The 20,953-nt window shown below is 42.9% G+C and overlaps 1 protein-coding gene across 3 annotated transcripts in view; it reads left to right on the forward strand.

Annotated features, from left to right (window-relative positions):
- LOC116993053 (programmed cell death 1 ligand 1-like) overlaps positions 1–17,123 on the forward strand; it is a 30,943-nt gene extending 13,820 nt beyond the window's left edge. For 2 of the 3 annotated variants that reach the window (XM_033053299.1, XM_033053300.1), the window contains exons 3-7: positions 6,785–6,861; positions 7,281–7,333; positions 10,983–11,318; positions 12,444–12,479; positions 15,533–17,123. In XM_033053299.1, coding sequence (XP_032909190.1) covers positions 6,854–6,861; positions 7,281–7,333; positions 10,983–11,318; positions 12,444–12,479; positions 15,533–15,636 — 537 coding nt within the window. In that variant the 5' untranslated portion in view covers positions 6,785–6,853 and the 3' untranslated portion in view covers positions 15,637–17,123. The remainder of the gene's footprint in view (positions 1–6,784; positions 6,862–7,280; positions 7,334–10,982; positions 11,319–12,443; positions 12,480–15,532) is intronic. The other variant, XR_004417175.1, reaches the window with a different exon arrangement.
- The last annotated feature ends 3,830 nt before the right edge of the window (positions 17,124–20,953 follow it).

Raw genomic sequence — 20,953 nt, forward strand, 5'->3', positions numbered from 1 at the left:
GTAACCCAAACTGGATCATCACTCTTCAAAGCCAGGTCTCATTTTTACATCTTCAAATCACCCACTTTAGAAGTATTGGTCAGTGTTGTATTAATCCAAACATTTACACTGATATCAGTTAAATTAATAATGCCTCCAGGATTCTTTACATAATTTAATCTAAAAATCAGCTCAGCTGCTTGGTTGTTGAATACTCCAGGCCAGGTAATACCACTGACTTAAGGGCTCATTTGAGAAGATGCCAGAGGAAAAAAAAGCCCCCAGTGGAGAAAAAAAAAAAATTAAATCCTATTAATTTAATAAAAAATTAAAACTTATTTCCATGTTAACATTCTAGCCTACAATACCTCTGTAGGTTAAACAACAGTAAAATAAATCTTTATACAGAGAGTACTAGAAGCAGATGTTCAGGCAGGAACTGCTTCCAAAATAAGAAAAAATATGTACCATAGATTCAGTGGAATGAATCCTTGTCTCTTTCTGCATTGTCACTTGGGAGCTCCTTTAAGGCAACAGTTTCCTAAAAGGTAAAGCCTCACACACACATGTCTTTTCCACATAACTAATCTCTTGGAAGAAGAGATATTTATTCTTGAGAAAAATAATATATTCAACAAAAGAGGAAAAAAAAATTGTTGGGCTTGGAAGATAAAGAGCAGTGGAAACTCTCAGAAAAGCAAAAAGGAATTGAGAAAAAGAAGAACTTTACAAAAAGGAACAATGGGGTTTTTGGTCTCATTCCAGAAGCTTCATCAAAGGGCATGAGACCACCAGACAGCACTGGTCACAAGGAATAAGTCTCAGCCACGAGCACAAGGTCAGGCAAAGGAGGGGATGCTCCTGCAGCTTGGGCTGTGCTCCCTGAGGTGTCAGAGTCAGAACTCAGCCCCAGGAGGGCTCAGGAATGCAAGGGATAAGGGGATAAGGACATACAGGGATAGGTGGGGCTGGGAGCACTGCTAGGGATTTAGAGGGAAGAAATTCCCCCCTATGCTGAGTCTTTCCAACAGGAAGAAAGCAAATGAAAGGCACTGCCCTGCCATACAGCAGCAGCATTCTCTTGAAAAGCTAAATGCTCAGTTTGGCACAAAAGTTATCTCCCACAGAGAATAAAGCATGTTTTAAGAGAATGGGATGAGGGCCCACCACTGAAAATTACAGACAAAAAAATTACATGCCAAAACTGCCTAATGCTGTCCTCACAGGCAGCAGTGACACCATGTCCCTCTGGAATCTCAGTACAAACATCCTTCTTCTTGGATTTGCCTTCACACAAGGGGATTGAGCAGAGGCAGACACATTTCTCAGAAAGAACAGCTGGAAATACGGATGCCAAGGATTTTGACCATCTGAGAATTCAGTCAGATCAGACTTGACATGAAACCACCAAGCAGCCACAAGACTCCAGCACCATGTGCTCGGGGTTGAATTCTGTTCACTTCATACCAAGCGTGTGCTTCCTTCCCCCTGAAACTTGAAACGAAACGTGCCACTTTTAGCATCAGTCCCCTGGGCCACCAAACCCTTCCCATTTTACAAAGCCACAGACTACTTCAGTTTAGTCAGAGCTATTTAGAATGGCTGTTCTGAAATCAAGAGCACAGTCTAGTTTCCTGAGGATTCCAGTCTGCTAAGTGTGTGAGGTCATACACAGTGCATTTTTATCCAGGCACCTCTGGAGTTTTGCTATTTTCTTTCAAACCCTTGGGAAGATTTGAATTTCACATTTGAATACTAGAAACTGATCCATTATAAACTGAGATTCCTGCTTTCCCTACAATTTTATTTCCATATACAGAGATAAATTCCTCCTTACCAAAACTATTTATTTAAAAGCCAGGGAGGCTCTAGGTTCCTGCTGCAGTATGTGGTACAGTGGAGCAAACAAGGGGCAGTAGGGGTGGGAAAGGGTCTGGAGCACAAATCTGGTGAGCAGCAGCTGAGGATGCTCAGCCTGAAGAAAAGAAGGCTCAGGGAAAACCTTATCTCTCTACAATTATTTGAAGGAGGCTGCAGCCAGGTGGGGCTCAGCCTCTTCTCCCAGACAACAAGTGACAGAACCAGAAGTGGCCTCAAGCTGCTCCAGGGGAGGTTTAGATTGGATATCAGGAAAAATTTCAGGGTTGCAAAGCACTGGAACAGGCTGCCCAGAGAAATGATGGAGTCACTATCTGTGGAAGTGTTCAGGAAATAAGTAGAGGACATGGTTTAGTGGTGAACACAGTGCTGGTGCTGCATGGACAGTTGGATGACCTTAAAGGTCTTTTCCAACTTTAATGATTCTTTGATTCCACACCTTTCCACCAGGAGAAACCATGCACCATCACTCATTCATTATCCCCAAGAAGGCAAACTGCTCAGATGAGAAATGCCTTTGATAACCTCTCAGTCCCCAGAGCCTGTCTGTGGCTCACAACAAGCCTTAAACAGGCGATGGGAAATTCCAGCAGCATGGGGAAACATGGGAAAGCCCAAAGGCAGCACCCCACCCACCACCTCCACAGCTGGGCTGGTGTGACTGGAGCTCAGGGAGGGAGCAAGGACAGAGTGCACAGAGCCCCAGTGCTCAGTACACAAGGACAAATTCAAAGAATTACAACTGTATAAAGTTGACTAAAACAAACAAACGTGAAAGCCAAGCCAGCCTCCCACAGCAGGGCACCTGAAGATAAGGATCCCAACCCAAGACTCAGCTGTCACCACAGCACATTTTGCATCCTAAAGCCCCAGGCAGTCCCCCAAGGAAGCAGAGCACACTCCTTCCCTGCCCTGAGCCACAGGGGTGGCTACAGAAACACTCACTGCCACCACTCACACCCTGCCAGAAGATTGCTTCCAAATTAGGGTAATTTCAAAACCTAGAACCCTTGAAGAAGAAGCCACTGTTGTTTTTGACTAGATATCAGCATGGGTGCCTCTCCAAGATGTCTTAAATCTCTCCTTGAGCTAATTATAGGACAGGCCTGTAAATGATGGCTCATGGTGTTTATAGGTTGTTCTCAGATAAGACCAGAAGCAATCACCCAGTTTCGGTACAGGCTGTTACATCATAAAACTTTCTCTTAGAAACCAAACTGTAATTTCCACTTGCAAACTCACTCATTAGCTTTCTATTAACTAATGGTTTTTACTAAAGGTGAAAGGACTGTAACTGTGGTTGCATGAGAGAAAGGACAGAAAATTGCCTTGCTGTGGGTAAGGATTAGCAAGGTGGCATTTTCCAGCTCAGGGTACGCTCAGGATTTCACAAAGTCATGGAGAAAGGTGCCTCCCCACCCTCCTACAAGCACCAGTAACAATCACCTTGCATAAATCTCTTTCCTAAAGCCAAAGGCATGCAAGGCAGGGAGGGGAATAAAAAACATACTTGAAAAAATTACCAGTGACTAAGCTACCAAGCTTTGCCAGGTGCTCAATGAGAAGCTTCCACCTTGGCAGCAGCCCTCATTCCTCTGCTGGTGATTCTGGCTGATCCTTTCAGCATTACTGCTGCCTTCTCCACCTCGTATGAGCATTCATTCAGTGCCCAGTGCTGGATGGAGCCAGATGAAGTGGAAAAGCTGAAAAAGCGAATCAGTTCCTCCAGTTTGTCTTGCCCACTTAACTCACAGCAACTTTTTAGAGCCTTTCTCACCCCATCCCTCACAGTCAGAGTACAACTTGACACCCGTCAGGCAGGGTGTTGGCAGCAGTCCCATTCCATGGTGGCTGCATCCTCCTGCAGTGACAGATGTGGCTCAGTTGGAGCAGTGCTCCTGTACAAGGTGCAGTTTCCCTCCGGAGCTCCAGTGGGGATGTGGAGAAATCCGGTTTTCCTCTGGAGTCCAGTGGAGAAAGGGGCTCCCTTAGTGTCCCAAAACCTCTGTTTTTATCTTGGTAAGAAATGTTGGGCTCTTCCCCCTGGCTGGAGCAACTCCCAATGGGATGCAGTAATTTTATCAGTCCCACAGTGGGACTCAATGGCCATGAGCAGAAAATGACTGGCTGGAGGAAGGATGGGTTGTGAAAAGATAAAGAACACTGCCCTGCCTGGTTTCAATGGATGGCCCATTAGCAGAATATCTCCCACAGAGATCAGGATCACTGCCCCACCCTCAACAGATGGTGATAGAATAGATACCTTTTATCACACTCTGTATTGTAACTGAAAAAGACAATTGGAACCCATTTGCTTCGGGACACAAAGCCCTGCTGTTCTACTGGGAGCATTTGGTTACTTCACTGCTTGATTAATTTGATTTTATTGCAGGCTGAGCCAGCGTGCTCAATAAATGGCCTTGCACATATGACGCAGAAGTTGGATAACAAAAGTTGTCAAGAAGATAACAATTTTACAATTTAGTCACATGCTTTGCAATTTATTAATACCTTTTACAATTTAATAATACATTTTGATTGCACCCAATGCCTTAGTTATTTCAGGTATGTTAGCATGTTGAAGAGTTATTAATTAGCATTTGAGTTCTTCAGGAAGTGATTATTCATTGCAAAGCATTGCTCAGTTAATTATGTTATCCTCTGGGGAAAAAAATATATCCTAAGTAATTCCTCCAGCTGATTTAACAAATGTGTCAAATTTTAAATCAGAAAAAAAATCACAAAAAAAGTTAGCTTCCATTTCATTTAAACCAGAAATGGAAAATAAGGAAAAAAAAGTATAAAGTAGAAACTGTTGTGAGTGCTTATCCCCAGCTCAACTGAACAGCCAGGAACAGATCTCTCACGTACTAGGAGCATCAAGTTAAGTCAGCTCAAACCAGAAAGAAATGTTATTTCAACTAAACAGCAGTGAATTAAGCTAAATTAAGGGTCAGGTGCTCCAGCTAGACCCATCTGAAGCATTCCTGTGGTTCAATTCTGCTTCCTTACAAAAGACCTGCACTGCTCTCTCCTTCTGCACAAGTTTAACTCCAGCAGGGAAGTTTCAGCAGCACATGGATGGCAAGAGAGCCCAACATTCACACGCAACTCAGATGCAATCTGGTGTCTCAACCCTGATCTCAGTCACTCCCTGGTCCAAAACTTCCGAAGAGGCATTTCTGAGAACCACAAACTCCACAGGGACTCCGTGGGAGTGAGGCAGCCAAAGGCAGGGACACAAACAAGCCAGCTGTGCTGGAACCACCCTCCTGCTCTCCTGAGTCAGGACCAGAACTGTCAGGAAAGGACTGACCCTCCAGGAGAGGGACACAGCTGGCAGGAGCTCTGACTGCTGCAGCACTCCTGTCTGCTGCTACTGCACCTTTACAAGGTCTGGTAGCTGGCCACACATGCCAACATTTTTAGCTGTTTCTCAATGAGGAGATTATCATAAAGTATGTACAGTCACAGCATCACAGAGCATCTTCTGCTAGGGCAGACACCTTCTTCAGCATGGCCAGACCTTGCTGCTGCCTAAGGAGAGGTGCTGTGGAACCCTGGGCCAGCAGAACAGGTTTGCTCCTGGTATTTTTGCAGCCTTATGTGGAGTGGAACATCTGCACAAAGCTGATAGGGCAGATAAACTCTTCTCTTGTCACAGGCAGCCACAATGAGAGGACACAGCCTCAAACTGCACCTGGCGAGGTTCAGGCTGGACATCAGGAAGAATTTCTTCACAGAAAGGGTTGTTAAGCATTAGATGGGCTGCTCAGGGAGGTGGTGGAGTCAGCACCCCTGGAGGTGTCCAGGAGACAGCTGGACATGGCCCTCTGGTCTGGCTGACAAAGGTTAGAACATCTCAGAGGTCTTTTCCAACCTAAATGATCTGTGATAGGAGTGACCATCAGTGCCTGAGTTTCACTGACAACAGATAGACAGGAAGGAAATAAATATGGAATAAGCTTCCATAAATGTACACCCTTACCTGAAACCCCAGTGGGGAGGGAGGCAGGCAAGGATTCAGCAGAGACAGGCAGGACACACTGTTAATGTCAAAGAGGCAGGCAGATGGTTTGCACAGAGCATCAGGAAGGGGCTGCTGAAAATTCAAAACCAGGGCTTGGCCACGAGGAGAGAGGGAAGAACACAGAAATTCAGTCTTGCTCACCCCAGGAAGCCACACTGTGCCAGGAGAACAGGCAGGAGAGCAGCACCAGCCCTTCCCCACACAGAGCTTCCCCAGTGGGAAGAGAGCCTTGGTTAAACCACTGCTCCCACCATCAGCATTATCTCTGCAGCACACAGAGAGGAGCAATCACTCAGATATTTGTACTCCTTGATCCAGGAGATCCCACGAGGATGGCAAAAGGAAGCCCAAACTCCACATTAGTTCCCATTGCCACTCCTGCTCCTTTTTGATTTTTTTTCCCCTGAGAAAGCACCTGATTTAAAAGTCTCCTCAAAGAAACTCTTTTAATTTTCCTTACAGGCTTGCTGTTTTGTTGGTAGATGTGCAGCTTTGGTGGTATTTGACAGTTTGTAGGATGGTGCCTACATCACCTGATAAATACAACACCCATCAGGTTTCTCCACTTTCTTTGCTCTCAGCTGACTGCAGAGCAAGAATCCTTTCACTGGGCTGAGAGCTCAGGGCTAGTCAGTGCAGGGCTTGTGACTCACATCCGTCCTACCCAGGAAAACACATTCTTTGTATTGCAAGAGTGCATGCAGAATGCAAACACACAGTGAATCCACATACACAGAGTGGAAATTACATACACCCAGAAATTGTGTAACAGCACACCATGTTTTACATACACAAAGAGAAAGAAAACAGCAAATGAAGCACCAGTGAATAACCTATTCTCTCTTATAAGGAGCACTTCTAGCAACAAAAAATTAAGAGCCTTTCACTCTTTTGCAGAGGCAGCAGCTGAAGTGTCTGGTGAAGCTCCTGACAGGGACAGATTCTCAAGGGCTGGGAGGCACAAAAATGAAATGGTAAGCCATGCTTTTCCTTGGGCTGGGAAGGAGCTGAAGTTTGGGAGCAAAAGGAATTTAATTTAATTACCAACAGAAAATAATCTCTAAATCAAACTAATGACTACATAGATGCAATTAACGTTGTCTATATATGAAGGCAAGAGGGAAGTGCAGGTTCTGCTGCTGGCAAATGAAGCCTTGTCCCATCATGAACACTGAGAAACCTCAGTTCTACAGGCAGGAGATAAAACCCTCACCAAGACTAGATGGCAAAACAAACCTGGGTTTCTAACCCATCCAGCTTCATATCCAAATTACCTTCACAGATGAGGGAGCTGGGAAAGATGGCATTAATTACACCAGAGAAAAGGTCTTTGATCTCTGCCCTAGCATTCTAACACAGCATTTGACCTTTCTCTTTTCTCTCTCCTCATTAGGGAGACTGCTCTCTGGATGGTTGCCTGCTTACTGCTTGCCTCTCTGCCCAGAGGTAAATATTCCATAGTGCACACCTAGGAATTTGCAGAGGCATTTACAGCCCAGCACACAAACTGCAAGCAGAATCTTGGAGCAAAACAGAACATTTGAATGCATTGCTTTGCATACATTTCATCACAGTCCAAGGTTTGCAAATACAGGTCATAACCCTCAGATAAACCTCTGTATCCAAAAGAGGTGGTTTTCAAATGTAAGATGTTTCAGACCCATAAACCTTTACCTATAAAGTTTATCCCATCACATCCTTAAACTACCCCACCATTTCCATAATATTAAAGATGACTTGGAATCTCATCCTTTACAACCCCCAACCATCTTGCATCAGCTTAGTTCTAGCAGAGCTGACTTTCTGACTTTATATGAATTAGATACCATCTTCCCTATAAAAAGGATAAACTAGTAGATGTTGTTGAGAGAACTTGACACAAGGTGCAGTTTCCTTGTTGACATTTAAAGTCAGCAGTAAGAGCTCTGTGTGTGGTCAGGACTCCTCTGCTTGCCCAGAAGTGCTTCGCATTTGCAGACACTGTGGTGGTTAAGGATGCTACACTTCACCTGGAAAATAAGGGGGGGAGCAAAAAAAGCCCAATCTTCATGAGCTTCCCTGCACCACACTTTGATTGCTGAACAGAAGTGTTTTCTCATTATAGGAATCTTACAGATTGGTTAAATTGTCACATCCAGCTTCATCTTAACAGGCCTAAATATTTCAGCAGTATTTAAAGCACATAATTCCTTTTTAAAATCCACAAAATAAACTCATCCCACTTTCCATGCAAGCCTCACAGCTGCAAGTGAAAGCTGTGTGGCAACATTCATCTTCTCCAAGGTGGAGAACTGCCCCTTCCACGTGCAAAGCTTAGGTGGTAGGTAAGATAAGCACTATTAATTCTGATTTACATACTTCAGCAGCAGCTGCCACCACGAGGCTGCTTCAGTTTTCTGGCCAGGAAGCTCCACAGATGCTTCCACATCTCCTGCTGCAGCAGCAGCAGCTCAGTGAGAAGCTGAGCAGCATCACCAGCCTTCAGCAGGACTTTGCTCTTCAATAAGGACGCATACTTGACTTACCCCCATAAATCTCTTTTCCCCATCTACAAAAGACTTTGTGCAGCTGTGGGCTGATTAAACAACTCATTACAGCAGATTTCAGCCACTTGCTCCTATCCCAGCTTCAGCAGTGCCTCCTTTTCTGCCTCCTTCTGCCCTGGTTTTACCCTGGGAGCGGTGAGGGCAGGGGGGGCTGGACCCTGTGGGTGTTTGTGGGGTCCTCACAGTGTCACAAGGTTTGTGCACTGTGACATGGAGGAGAGGGAACGGGTACCTCAGCTCAGGAATGCTAAATACTGGTGTCCCCCATCTTCAGAAAATGAATCAAGAGCAAACAGGTGCACTTCCAATGCCAGGATCAAATGTACAGGTATCCACAGTCAGGAGACAGGACCCACACCCTTTCTCCCTCTTTTGCTCATTAAGAAAATCCTTAATGTCCATTTTTCTGAATAGAGCTACAAGCTCTGTTTATCATCTTTTCTTCATCCAAGTGCAACACCATGCATTGCAAGCACTCTCTCTCCTAAGAGCACCCTGCAGACAGGACTTTCCTCACCAGAAATACTTCACCCCCTCTCTCTGGAGGCTCCTTTCCTCCCCTGCAGCAGCCTCAGGCACACTCATCTCCCACTGTGGTTTCCTGACCATGGTCAGCAGAACCACAATCAGCTTTCACACATGGCCTTGGCTCAGGGGCACTGCTGAGCACTGTCCCCAAACAGCTCAGGGAGGGGGCTCAGGCTGTCCCTCCCCTCCTTCATCCCGGGTTAACCCCTCCAGGTGTGCTGGGGACAGCTGGTGGCCCTGCCTGGGCATGTCACTGACTGCAGGGGGCTGTAGGGTGAGATGCTGGGGCTGAGCTTTGCTGGAATTCAAGTGCCCTTTGAGAAGCAAAGCCTGGTCAGCAACTCATACATTCTGAAAATTACAGAGCCACAGAATCAATTAGACTGGAAAAGACCTCTGAGGTCACCAAGTCCAACCCATGACCAAACACCACCTTGTCACCCAGGTCATGGCACTGAGTGCCTCATCCAGTCTTTCCTTAAACACCTCCAGGGGTGGTGATTCCACCTCCCTGGGCAGCCTGTTCATAGATCTAATCAGCCTGTAAAAATTTTTTTGTCATGGCCAAAGCATAAAGATCGAATGGCTCAGCTCTCCACACAACAAGGGAATTGTCCTTCCACCACTAACCAGAAAAAACTCTTGGGATATGTGGGGTTTTTTTCAGCTAGATGTTGACATTGTTGGGCAAATTGGACTGATATTTTCAGCTGAAAGCTCTGAAAACCAGAGAAAAGCAGATGTGTGGTGATAGAGTTATAACCAAAGACATTTCCTTGGCTCTGAGATTCAGTGTCTGGATCAGGCTCTTCCTTCTGCTTTCACGTCTGGATAAACACAGTGTGAGACCAAAGCAGGCTGACTGACATGGAAACAGAGAAATTGCCTGAGCATGTGACAAGCTGAGCCATGGCTGATGTCACTGAATTCAAGGGGAAGCTGGAACTCTCTTTGGTCTTTTGCCTGACATGCAGAGAGCTGATGCAAGCCAGGGACACAGGAACGACCCCACAGCAACCACGAATATTTATTTCAATATTGAGTCTAATTACCTGCCCCTTGTGCTTCACAGAACTTTGGCTATGGAAGCAGATTGAGATGTTTCACAGTGAATTTTAGCTTTTCTTTTTGGTGCAGTCACGGACTGCTTTTGTTCTGCTCTGTGCCAGGAATAAATTTTTTCTTCCAAATTAATTAAGCTGCATTTTAATTTATAATATTATTTTATGCAACAGGTTTGGACAGAGTGCTAATTTAAACCCACATTCTGTGATGGAAATACCTAGTTGTTCATACTTTATAAATACATAAAAACCTTCTTCCATAACCCAGTTGTCCCCTAGAAAATGCAGCACTACCATCTGATAGGAATTGTCCTACATGATAGTGGCAGACTCACCCATTTTTGCAAGTTTCAGTATGCTTTCAGCTAACTTGGAAGGATTTATGGAAAGAATTGGCATCAAAGTTATGAAATGAACGGGGAAGAGGGATGGGAGCCCCCAGCACATTATTTACAATTTGGGAATCATTATTTGCTACCCAAATAATGGGAGTTGTGGGAGACCAAACTCATCCAGGATTTTTCTCCTGGTCTAGCAGTGTTTTTCACACTTCTCCATTTTTTTTCATCCAGAAACCAGAACTTGTTTAATCATGCCTGCCCACCCCCTCTTCCCTGCATCCCCTTTTCCACTTGTGAACTGACCTATTCATTAAAGTCAAATCAGACACCTAATCCCAAAGACTGAGATTCCCCAAAAGCTGGAAGAAAAATCACCAGCTAATGGGACAAGCACAAACAAGCTCAAGCAAAAGCCACACTTAACAAAGTGGAGACAACTTGCACACGCCAACATCTGTCCTGCTGCACAGCTGGTTGGGCACAAAGCCCTCCTGGATGGAAACAGGAGGATTTGGGAGGGAGACTGGCAATAGTGATGTGGTGAAGCCAGATTGTAGGAAAGCTGGAGCCCCTGTCTCTGCTGCATGCTGATGGAAGTGTCTGGGTTTCATTCCAGGTCAGCTGGACACCACGTGCCATGCATTTGTTGGAGACAATGTGCTCTTGCCTTGCAGCACCAGCCCTAGAGAGGTGAACCTGTCTGAGTTACTGCTCTACTGGCAGATTGGCAACGAGGGGGTGCACTACTTTCACTATGGGAAGGATTCACTGAAGAAGCAGGACGAAAAATTCCAGGGCAGAACCAGTCTTTTTCTAGACCAGATGAAGCATGGCAACTTTTCCTTAAAGTTGTCCAATGTCCAGTTAGGGGATGATGCTGAATATTCCTGCATCTACAGACTGTCTAAGAGCCACCAAACAAACAAATCTACAATTAAACTCCATGTATCAGGTAAGAATTTTTTTTTTTTTTTAGTACAGAGGAGTGAGTCCAGGGCAGAATTTCTTGTTGGTAAGTCATATGTGGCCATTGAGAGGGATTACTTCAATTTTTAAAGCAATTTTTCACTTAGTTTCTTTCTGTTCCTTGCTTTTGTTGGAAGAATATGTGACAAAGAAAAGATAAATCCTCTTTGTTAAACTTCAGCACTTCAGGACTCCTAAAGGCAAGGCACCTGCCTCTTCATCCTCCCTTTGAGGAAACATTAAGGAATAATGTCCCCAGATGTAAGCATTTGGTTATTTATGGGTTTGTACTGATCCACTTTGCCCCAGAGGAACAGCAGAGTTAACTTCACTGTTTGCACGTGGCTCTGTGAAAGTTTAATCCCTGGCAATCCAAAGTGCAGGTCCCAGACTCTTCCAGAGGAATGGCAGCCAGTTGCTACTTTCCTTTTCCCTTGCAGATGGAAGATGTGGTTCTGGTGGCATGGCTGGACAGATGCAACAAGAATTTTTATTTTTCCTCCTTAGGAAAATGAGTGAGACCATAAAACATGTTTGAATAATGCCAAACAACTGAGATAACATGTTTGAACTACCTACAAGCATAGCCACCAGAAGGATGAGGCATTGGGTTTGACCAGCTGACCAAGTGAAAAAGAAAATTTTAAAAAAATAAAGGATACACATCAAAACAAATTATACATTTTTAAGGTGTCTTGCTTGAATAAATCAGCTGGAAATTTTCATAATGCTCAACCACATTGATTTACTTCTGCTTAAAATAGAAAAAAAAGTGTTTTCAAATAATATAAACCTTTTAATGCACATAATTCTTGGGAGAAAAATGCTTTCAAAATGTAAAGTGAAATAACATTTGTTCAAAAAAATTTCAAAGTGAAATGTTTTGCTGTTTTCAAATTGAAAAAAAAAAGATGTTCTGAAAATGCAGAATCAAAATGTTTCCATCATCTAAAGTCTGGGAGCAATAAGGTGTCTTTGATCTAATTCTGTGATCATACTTAAACTTTCAGTTTGTTTGACAAATATAGGAAAAAAATAATATTAAGCCTTATCAGAGAAAAAGTTCTGGGCTCAACCAATTAACTTTGATTGTTGTGGATTTTTTTCCCAGCTCCACCTGTGATTGAGGAGCCGCCTTCCCCTTCTGGTAAGGCAACACTGCTTAACTTGCTAAGTGTCTGAGTGATTATCCTGTGCTTGATTTGGTATTTGCAAGATTGGCAAAGTGTGCTGAATAACAAACTTGGGGTGCTTGTTCTCTCTCACTAAGCCTGGCCAAATCCAGCTGTCCCAGATAGGGAAAAAATCACTAAAAAACAAGTAAGGCAGAAGCCACTGGATTCTGGGAGTGAATTACCTTGGAATGAATAAATTGCAGGATCATCAAGGTTGGGAGACACCTTCAACATCACCCAGCCCCACCCCCAGCACAGCACCACCATCCCCAACCATAAACCACATCCCAAGTTCCACATCCAGATGCCTCTTGAGCACTTCCAGGGATATTGGCTCCACCAACTCCCTGAGTAACTTATTCCAGTGCTTATAACCACTTTCAGTGATTATTTTTCTTCTAATGTCTGATCTGAATGTCCCCTGACCTCATTTAAGGCCATTTCTTATCACCCTTTCATTTGAGATATGGCAGAAGAGACCAACCCCCACCTGCTACAACTTCCTCTCAGGAAGTTCTGAAGTTAAGCAACCAGATCAAGAGATCTGGGGGATCCTTTTGCTAATAAATACTTTTTAAAATTACATTATTAATGACTCTACATAAGCCCTTCTGGGAAATTAAGGTAGATTTCATCCAAAGGCAATATTCCAAATATAGTGCAGATGTTATTTTCTAGGTTTATTCATTCCAGAGACGTTACTACACTAAAATAATTTGTAAACACTTCTGGAGTGAATTCAATGCAGATGGGTGTCCAGCTTCTAGATACCATTGTCAGTAAATTCTTCCCTAAAAATCCTCCTTGCAATCCAAGTGATTCTTATTAGTGCTACAAAATCTTAAATTGGCATTAAACCTATAACACTTTGTCATATAAAATCAACAGCTGCAATTTTTATTTTACTCAGTGGGGAGATACAGCAATTATTATATTACATTTAACGTGATAAGTTCAGCTACACTATGGCATTACAGACAGATTAGGCTGCAATAAACTCAAATAGAAACTAAGAAAGAGAAATGTTCCAGTGTTTTATCTCATGATCACACAGAAGGAAAAAAACTAAAAAACAAAACCAACAGTTCTTGCGCCTGATGAGCAAAAAATAACTTGAAAAAATACAGGAAATATCCGGTTTTAGACCTAAAATAGGTAGTCTTGCTGGCCTAAAGGTCTTTAAAATACATGAAGTTAAATTCAGGATGGTGTTATGTGTGTCCACATTACTTTATAAAAGCAAATAGAACAGGAATTTGAATATGTTCAGCTGTTACCTTCCACAAGATATCAGAAATTATTGAGGGTCAAACTTTTTAATACAGAAGCAGTGGAAGATTCTCAAAACCAAATGTAAGTGGGTTGCAGTTAAATGAGAAAGATGTGTATATGTTTGACTCAGCCCAAACCTTCCTGACAACTACCCCTGAATATAAGCTATTTCTTATAATGAAAAGGCATTTTCATCGAGGAAAAAACAAATAAATTATTGGGACAAAAGGAGAGTATTTCACTTTGCTGTAAGAGCACAAACTGAATCACAGCTTTGACACCTCTTGTACTGCAGGATTTTGAGGGACTTGGGGATGAGGAAAGAACACAAGCCTAACTCTTTAAGTCTCATTTTTTGCAAAAAGGGAAAATGTATTCCCTGTTGTCAACATCTTTTAAAGAAAATCATCAGCCACAGTTCTCCCCCCTTTTTTATTTTTATTTTCAGCAATTTCTTAAGAAAGAGAGAAAGGGAATCTGTTTTATATTAGCAATTATTTCAGAAGGGACCTAGGAAAATTAAAAAATGACCTGCTGAGAACAAAGGCATTATATACAGAAATAATTCTCACATTTCAGAGTCAACCAGATCAACCAATACTATTTTTATGTAAAACAGAAACAATTTTCATCTCCATCACTATGGCTACACAGCTGTTTGTTTGCTGCATGGATTATTTTTCCCAACTACTTTAAAGAGCGGAATTTACTTTCACTCTGAGTGTTTTGCAAGACTCCTGCTGGGTCAATAAAACTAGTTTAACACTTTTTCTGGGAAAAAATGAAAGGGCCTGGGGCTGGAAGAAGACACAAAAGGCCAGGGGGTTGTTGCTATAACTCTACATTTATTTCAAAGCAGTGCTGAGGACTGCCTGATGTTTACTTGCTCTCTACACATTAATATCACAAACTCCTTCCAGGAACAGGGGGGAAGCACCCTGGCTAGAGATAACTTAATTACAGTGAGATACTGACAGCTGATACCACAGCAATAGGAACAGCCCTCAGGTGTACAAAAATCAATATACAGCCTGTTCTTCACAGAGAAGGACTAGGAACACTTACAGGAAGTGACTTTTGAAGTCAGGGGTTAAAAATCTTTTTTTCCTTGTGTTCTACATCCAGCACAGGTTGGAGGTACCACCTGTGCCATGGGTAATTTGTGCTCTGTGTCCACTTTGTGGGTTTTGCACCGAGTGGCACAGTGCTGCTATCACCTAAAGTGTGTGTGACCTAGATTTTTTATATTTATTATCCTTTTTTATGGACTCTTAATCAAAACATCTCCCTCAGGCCCTGAGTAGGAAGAATGAAAATGTATTTCATTGAATTTCAAGAATGCAAATATATTTCAAATGAATGAAAAGAATGAAAATGTGTGAAAATGTATCCTAAAATCATGGCTTGGGTTGGAAGGCACTCTAAGATTACCCATTCCCAGCCCTGCCATGGGCAGGGGCAGCTCCCACCAAACTGCTGGCTGGTTGTTTCTTTTCTGTCAGGATTTTAAACAAGGATTCTCAGGCATCCAGGAAAGTTGCTTTCATGGTTGCTGAGTTTCTGCACCAAAAAAAATTATTTGTCCCAGTACCTTGATACTGTTTTGTCTGGACTCTGTACAGACACACAAAAAGAGAATTTTGTAAATGAGCCTGAATTAATTGTTTTAAAAATGCATTCATGTAAAATGTGTCATGCAAACTTTCAATACTCTTCTCTGTCATTTACTTGCTGATTTTCTCTAATTTTTCAGAGCAGAATCAGATTCCCTCTGGAAGCCCCATGGATGGGCCATGTCTGGCCATGCTTCCCCTCTCCCTCCTCCTCCTGCTGCCCCTGGAGCTTTGGCACTTGTGACAGGGGAAGCCAGCCTTGAGTTTGGGAAGTTCTCCTCACCAGAGGACCTTTGTGGGCAGGACAGGTCTGTGGGGCCAGTGTGGCACCTGCTGCAAGAAAAAACCACCAAGAGCTGAGAACAGAACCAGCACTGGGTGTTTGCACCCCACATTCTGGTGTTCCACAAAACCAAGGGCAGCAAAACTCCGAGGTGCAAAGTCTGCTTTTGCATTTGTTTCTTGGAGCCTGGTTTTAGTGCTGCCAGGATATACAATTTATTTTGGATTGGGTGGGTTGGCTTTAATGACGGGATAAAAGGCTCACAAAACTCCAGGATCAGATTCTAGCTGATCCTGGTGAGATCTTTTGCCTCTCATCTGCTTCAAGACAACTGAAAGGAGGCGTGGGGGTGGCTCCCCTCTGTGTCAGACAAAAACTGGAAGTAGGAAGATACTCCCATTTAGTGAAATGTAAGGATGGAAACTTCGTGGAACTTGATTTTGTGGAACTTCAGCTTCTGTTTTCACTCCTAAGCGTCATGGGCTATCAGTAAGAGCCCTTTTTTCCACAAGAAATGTACTATTTCTTCAGCAGAAGGGAGAAACTGATTAAGAAAGAGGGTAAAAGTTGAAAAAATATCCACATAGAGGAAGGAAGTGATGTATTACTACAACATCCACTGCTAAATAAGCAAAAAAATACAGAAGGCTGAATTCAGTATTAGCTTTTCTTTGTCATGAAAGATGGCAAAGCTGGAACTGTACGATGAGAAATCATTACTGTGACAATGTTGCTCCTTTAAAAACAGCACTTTTGGAGGGGAAAAAAATATTTTAAAACTCATCAGAATAATTGTAACTGATACCTATGCAAATTAAATGGGTTTATTTCTGGAAATGTTCAATTCAGGTAGCAGAGGTGTCCTGTGCAAAACTTGGGTCCTGCATACAAACAATGTCAAGGAAGTGCAGAAGTTGTTTTTCTTTCAGGCCAGAGCTGCAACTACCCTGTTTCACAACCAAAAGGCATGCAGAGAGCAGAACTGGTCCTCAGCAGTGGCTGAACAGTCCCTCCTGCTGAGCCCTGACTCACAAGGATGCACTCAAAGCCACTTCCACCTGCAACAGCTGCACCTTTGTTTTTTCCAATGGAGAGACAAGATTGTTTTTGCAAGGAAGGGACAGAATAAATCAGAGCTTAACATGGACATAAAGGGGACAGTTACCTTTGAATTTCTGAACTAAAGGCCCTTTCCCCATGGTGGGGAAGAGAACCAAAATCCCAGACACGGCCTGGGCTGGTGCTGATGATGCTCAGCTGATATTTGACTGCCCTGTGCACAGAGCAGCTCAGTGGAACAGCTGGGCTCCAACTGCACAGAGAGATGTGACTGTAAGAATTGTACACACTGTGACTGTCTTTTTGTGTCCCACCCTCCAAATGTTTGTCTCAGATTTTGTGTATTTTTCAAGACACAATTTGATTACAAATAAAAACCTGAAATTAAACCAAAAACCCTGATGGGAGCTTGGTCTATCAAAGTTCTTTATTTGTATTCCAGTTGTTCCCACAGTTAGAGAGGCTCCTCTGCAATCAGAATGTTTAAAAGGTAACATCTGTGTAGTTTTGTTGGCCCTAAAAGTCTGGACTGCCTGCCCTCATCTCAAGAACTCTATGACTTCTAAAAATCTAATAGGCATTTTAGAAGCCCAGCACTTCTCAGGAAGTGTAGAATCCCAGAATAGTTGAGGCTGGAAAAGATCACAGAGTCCAACACATAACTCAGCCCTGCCAAGTCCACCATTAAACCTCAGAGCCACACCTACACATCTTTTAAATCCCCCCAGGGTTAGCAGTTCAGTTACAGAATGTCAACATTGTGGTGCCTGTGTGTGAGGACACAGACCCTCACATGTATCACACATGGCTCTGATGGATCTGCAGAGACAGACTAGACACAAGTTCCCTTGCCAGCAGTGCCCCTGTCCAGAGGGCTGCCAGGAAAAAAACAGTCTGTCAGGAGCAAGGACTTCAAACCATGTCTAATTTATAAGTGAAAGTCTACGTTTTTGTGTCAAACAAACTTGAAAACAAATGAGGAGCCAGTGGGATTTTGGAGCAAACTTCCCTTGTCACCAAGGGTGCCACAAGGCAAAGCGATGTCGAAACATCACATCCTGAAATGATTTGCTGTAGCTCTGCTAATTGCATTCCCACATAGTGCTGTATGTAGCAACAATCCAGACTGGAATTATGAAATTTCTTAATCACAGCACTGACAGCCACATCAAAAAAGACAAGGTCACATCTTTTCGCCAAGATGGATTTTTTATTTTGGAGGTGCAGGAGTAACTTGGCTGCCTTCCTCCTGCAATGACATCCTCCCCTCCGTTCCCTTCTCTACTTTTCCTTTTGCCTCTTCCTTAAACCTTTCCCTTAGCTTTCTTTTCTAAACTATGGCCAGATTTTGGGTTTATATCTCATCCCAGGTGCCTTCCAGTTACACTGTATATCAGACATTTAAACTTCTCTCTCTGCCCCAATTCCTCCCTTTCCCCTCCCCACATCAGTTCCCCAGCTCTGCCTTTCATCCCTTCTAGATCAACAGCCAGGCTGTGAATGCTGATTTAGCTTATACTAATTACATACTAAGAACAGCATGGAATTTTGCATGGAATTAAGAAGGTGCTTCCATACTTTTTGAGTAGGGAAAGAGATTTGACAAGAGTCACAAAAGAAAGTCAGTAAAAAAGAAACAAACAAACAAAAAAAATCAAAACAAAAATATTCCCACACCTAATTTATAATGACTTTTTCTTTTTTTATTTTTTTTTCCTTTAAATTCTTTTTCTGTCTCATCCTTTGAGAAGAAAGGACTATCAGAAATGTATCCCTACACACAATACACTCAGGGTATGGCATAAGAACACAGGCCAAGCAGTTCCTGTTTCCTTAAAAGCAAGAATTTTAAGAATGAGGATCTGGAGCAAGCAAATGAAGATGAAGGGGAGGAGGAGAAGGAAGTTCATGGCATTTCCCACATTATTACACTTACTGATGCCAATCTGTTTTGCCTGCCAAAGATTGCTGTGCTGGGTTTCTTGGCCAGAGATGGGGAAGAGAGCCCAAGCCAGGGCACAAGTGATGCAAGGGCAGTAGCAAGAACTGAGCTGAAGGACCCAGAGGAGCCCTGGCAGGGCTCAGTGCTAAAGGACAGGAGCAACCCCAAGAGCCACCTCCAGTCCTCCTCCAAATAATTCCCCCAGGACACTGGAGGATGCTGCTTTTCACCTGCCCTGCTCCACTGGGATCCCTGCCCACCAGGTACTGACAGGTCACTGAAGATGGACTGTAAATGGGTTTGTGATGGAAACTTTTATGTAAATAGGTTATGTTAATTGCAAAACCAAATATGCAAATAGTCTTAAAATTGCATTTAAGGAATCCAGAGTGGTAGCACAGGCTCCTTCAGCACAGCCCAGATACACCTTTATTGCTGGAATAAAGAGAGGACTTCTACTGCCTTTTTTTTCCCAGTGCCCTCCAACAAAGTAGAAGAAAACTAAAACACAGGGAAATCCATTTCAGTAACACCTGCATGGCTAAAGCAACCTTGCAATTTCAGCCCCAGAGCAGAGTCTTTTACAGGAATCCCTTTATGGCACAAAAGGAAGGCAAACTTCCCAATTGCTTTAAACCCAGAAGACACTAATGCAGAAATCTCAGTGGCAGCATTTTCCCAAGCCATGCAAAGCCCTTTAGATACAGGCAGCTCAAAGCATTTTTATAAATTCAGGGAGCTCCCCAACACAGTGCTGGAAAAGGGTCATTCCTGGTTTAGGGACAGAAAGCTGCAGCAGTTCAATTTTTTTCCAGCTGACATTGTTGACAGATCAAAACCCTAAGTCAAGATTCCTCACTTTGTTTTGTGCCAACAGCAGGAGAAACTTCCCAGCTACTGCTTTACACAGTATTGGGCATTTATTCTATCAGCATCATCATTTCTTGGTAATAAACTGAAAAATATCAGAAGTCAAATGATGTAAATGGACTAATGTATTCATTCTGAGAGTGTATTTTGAAAATAAAACCCTTGTAATAACTGCACAAGAACACAGACACATCCAGTGTATTGCATATGGAATGAAAAGATTTTAGTAATAGGCCCGGTATAAACATATGAGATAGATTATATACTATTTAATTTCTATCAACTTTGCAAAAAAAAAAAAAAAGTAGAACTCAATTTTTATGGCTGTTGTGAAAAGTTACTGAAAAAATGGTGTTAATAGATTATCACCTGTAAATCAAGCCCATTAAAATTGGATTGTAAAGCCATGACATGAATAAAACTCTGATGCTGTCATGTTTTTTAAAATGCTTCACATGGCATAAACATTTTATACTTGAGTCCACACACTGTGCTCTTGTTGGGAAATTAACATTTACTTCCTTATTGTATCATCCATCTGCTTTTAAATTTAATTATTGCTGTGATTTCTGTGTGCTGCTCTGTGCTGTGTGAGCACCTCCACTGACAAGTGTGAGCTGTGTGACTACAGCAGGGCCTGGGTGACCTCTTAATGTTGTTTACAACTCTCCTTTTTCATGACTCAGATTTGCAGCAGCACTTGGGATGTTTAAACATCCCTGTTTATTGTATTTTCCCAGAGCTGTACTTCATGCCATTCCCAGTGGTTATCTACATCCACCATTCTGATTTCCTGTGAGTGAAGCTTTGAGTGACCAGCACACCTTGAGTTGTCCTTCCTTGGCTGGGTGATGCCACAGGAAATGTCTGTCTTGAGAATTCCCTCACTGTGCAGCATGTGAGGAGCACACAGTCTGCACTGTGTCCAGTTCTTGTGTCTTCCAGAGTTTCATTGGGAACAAGAGGGATAGCTTTGAAAACTAAGGAGCACAAAAACAATTCACACATTTAAGGAGTAATCTCCACTTCTCTCACTTGCAGTACCTTGGTGGCTCACACCTACATATTCTACATGGCAGGGGCATATGGCTGATAATATGTTACATTTAAGAAAATTTAAGAGGTCTTTGGACATTATTATTGCCAAAGAATGGCTGTAAAAGTGAATTAATTTTTTTCCAGTATTTGGCAGTGACACTGGTAAGAGACAAGGAGTTAGTTTGATCATGTTTTTCTAAGTTCACATTAACTGGTTAATGCTTTCCTCTGTCAGCTCCCTTTAGTTTCACTTGATGCAGGAGAAATGGCTCATAGAGAACATCAGCAGCAAATTAATGTGGACACCTTTCATGCAAAATGATAAAGTCTTACATTGGTTTGGTTGGAAAGGGCCTTAGAGATCATCCA

Source organism: Catharus ustulatus, chromosome 2 (assembly GCF_009819885.2).
Source record: "Catharus ustulatus isolate bCatUst1 chromosome 2, bCatUst1.pri.v2, whole genome shotgun sequence".
NCBI lineage: Eukaryota > Metazoa > Chordata > Aves > Passeriformes > Turdidae > Catharus > Catharus ustulatus.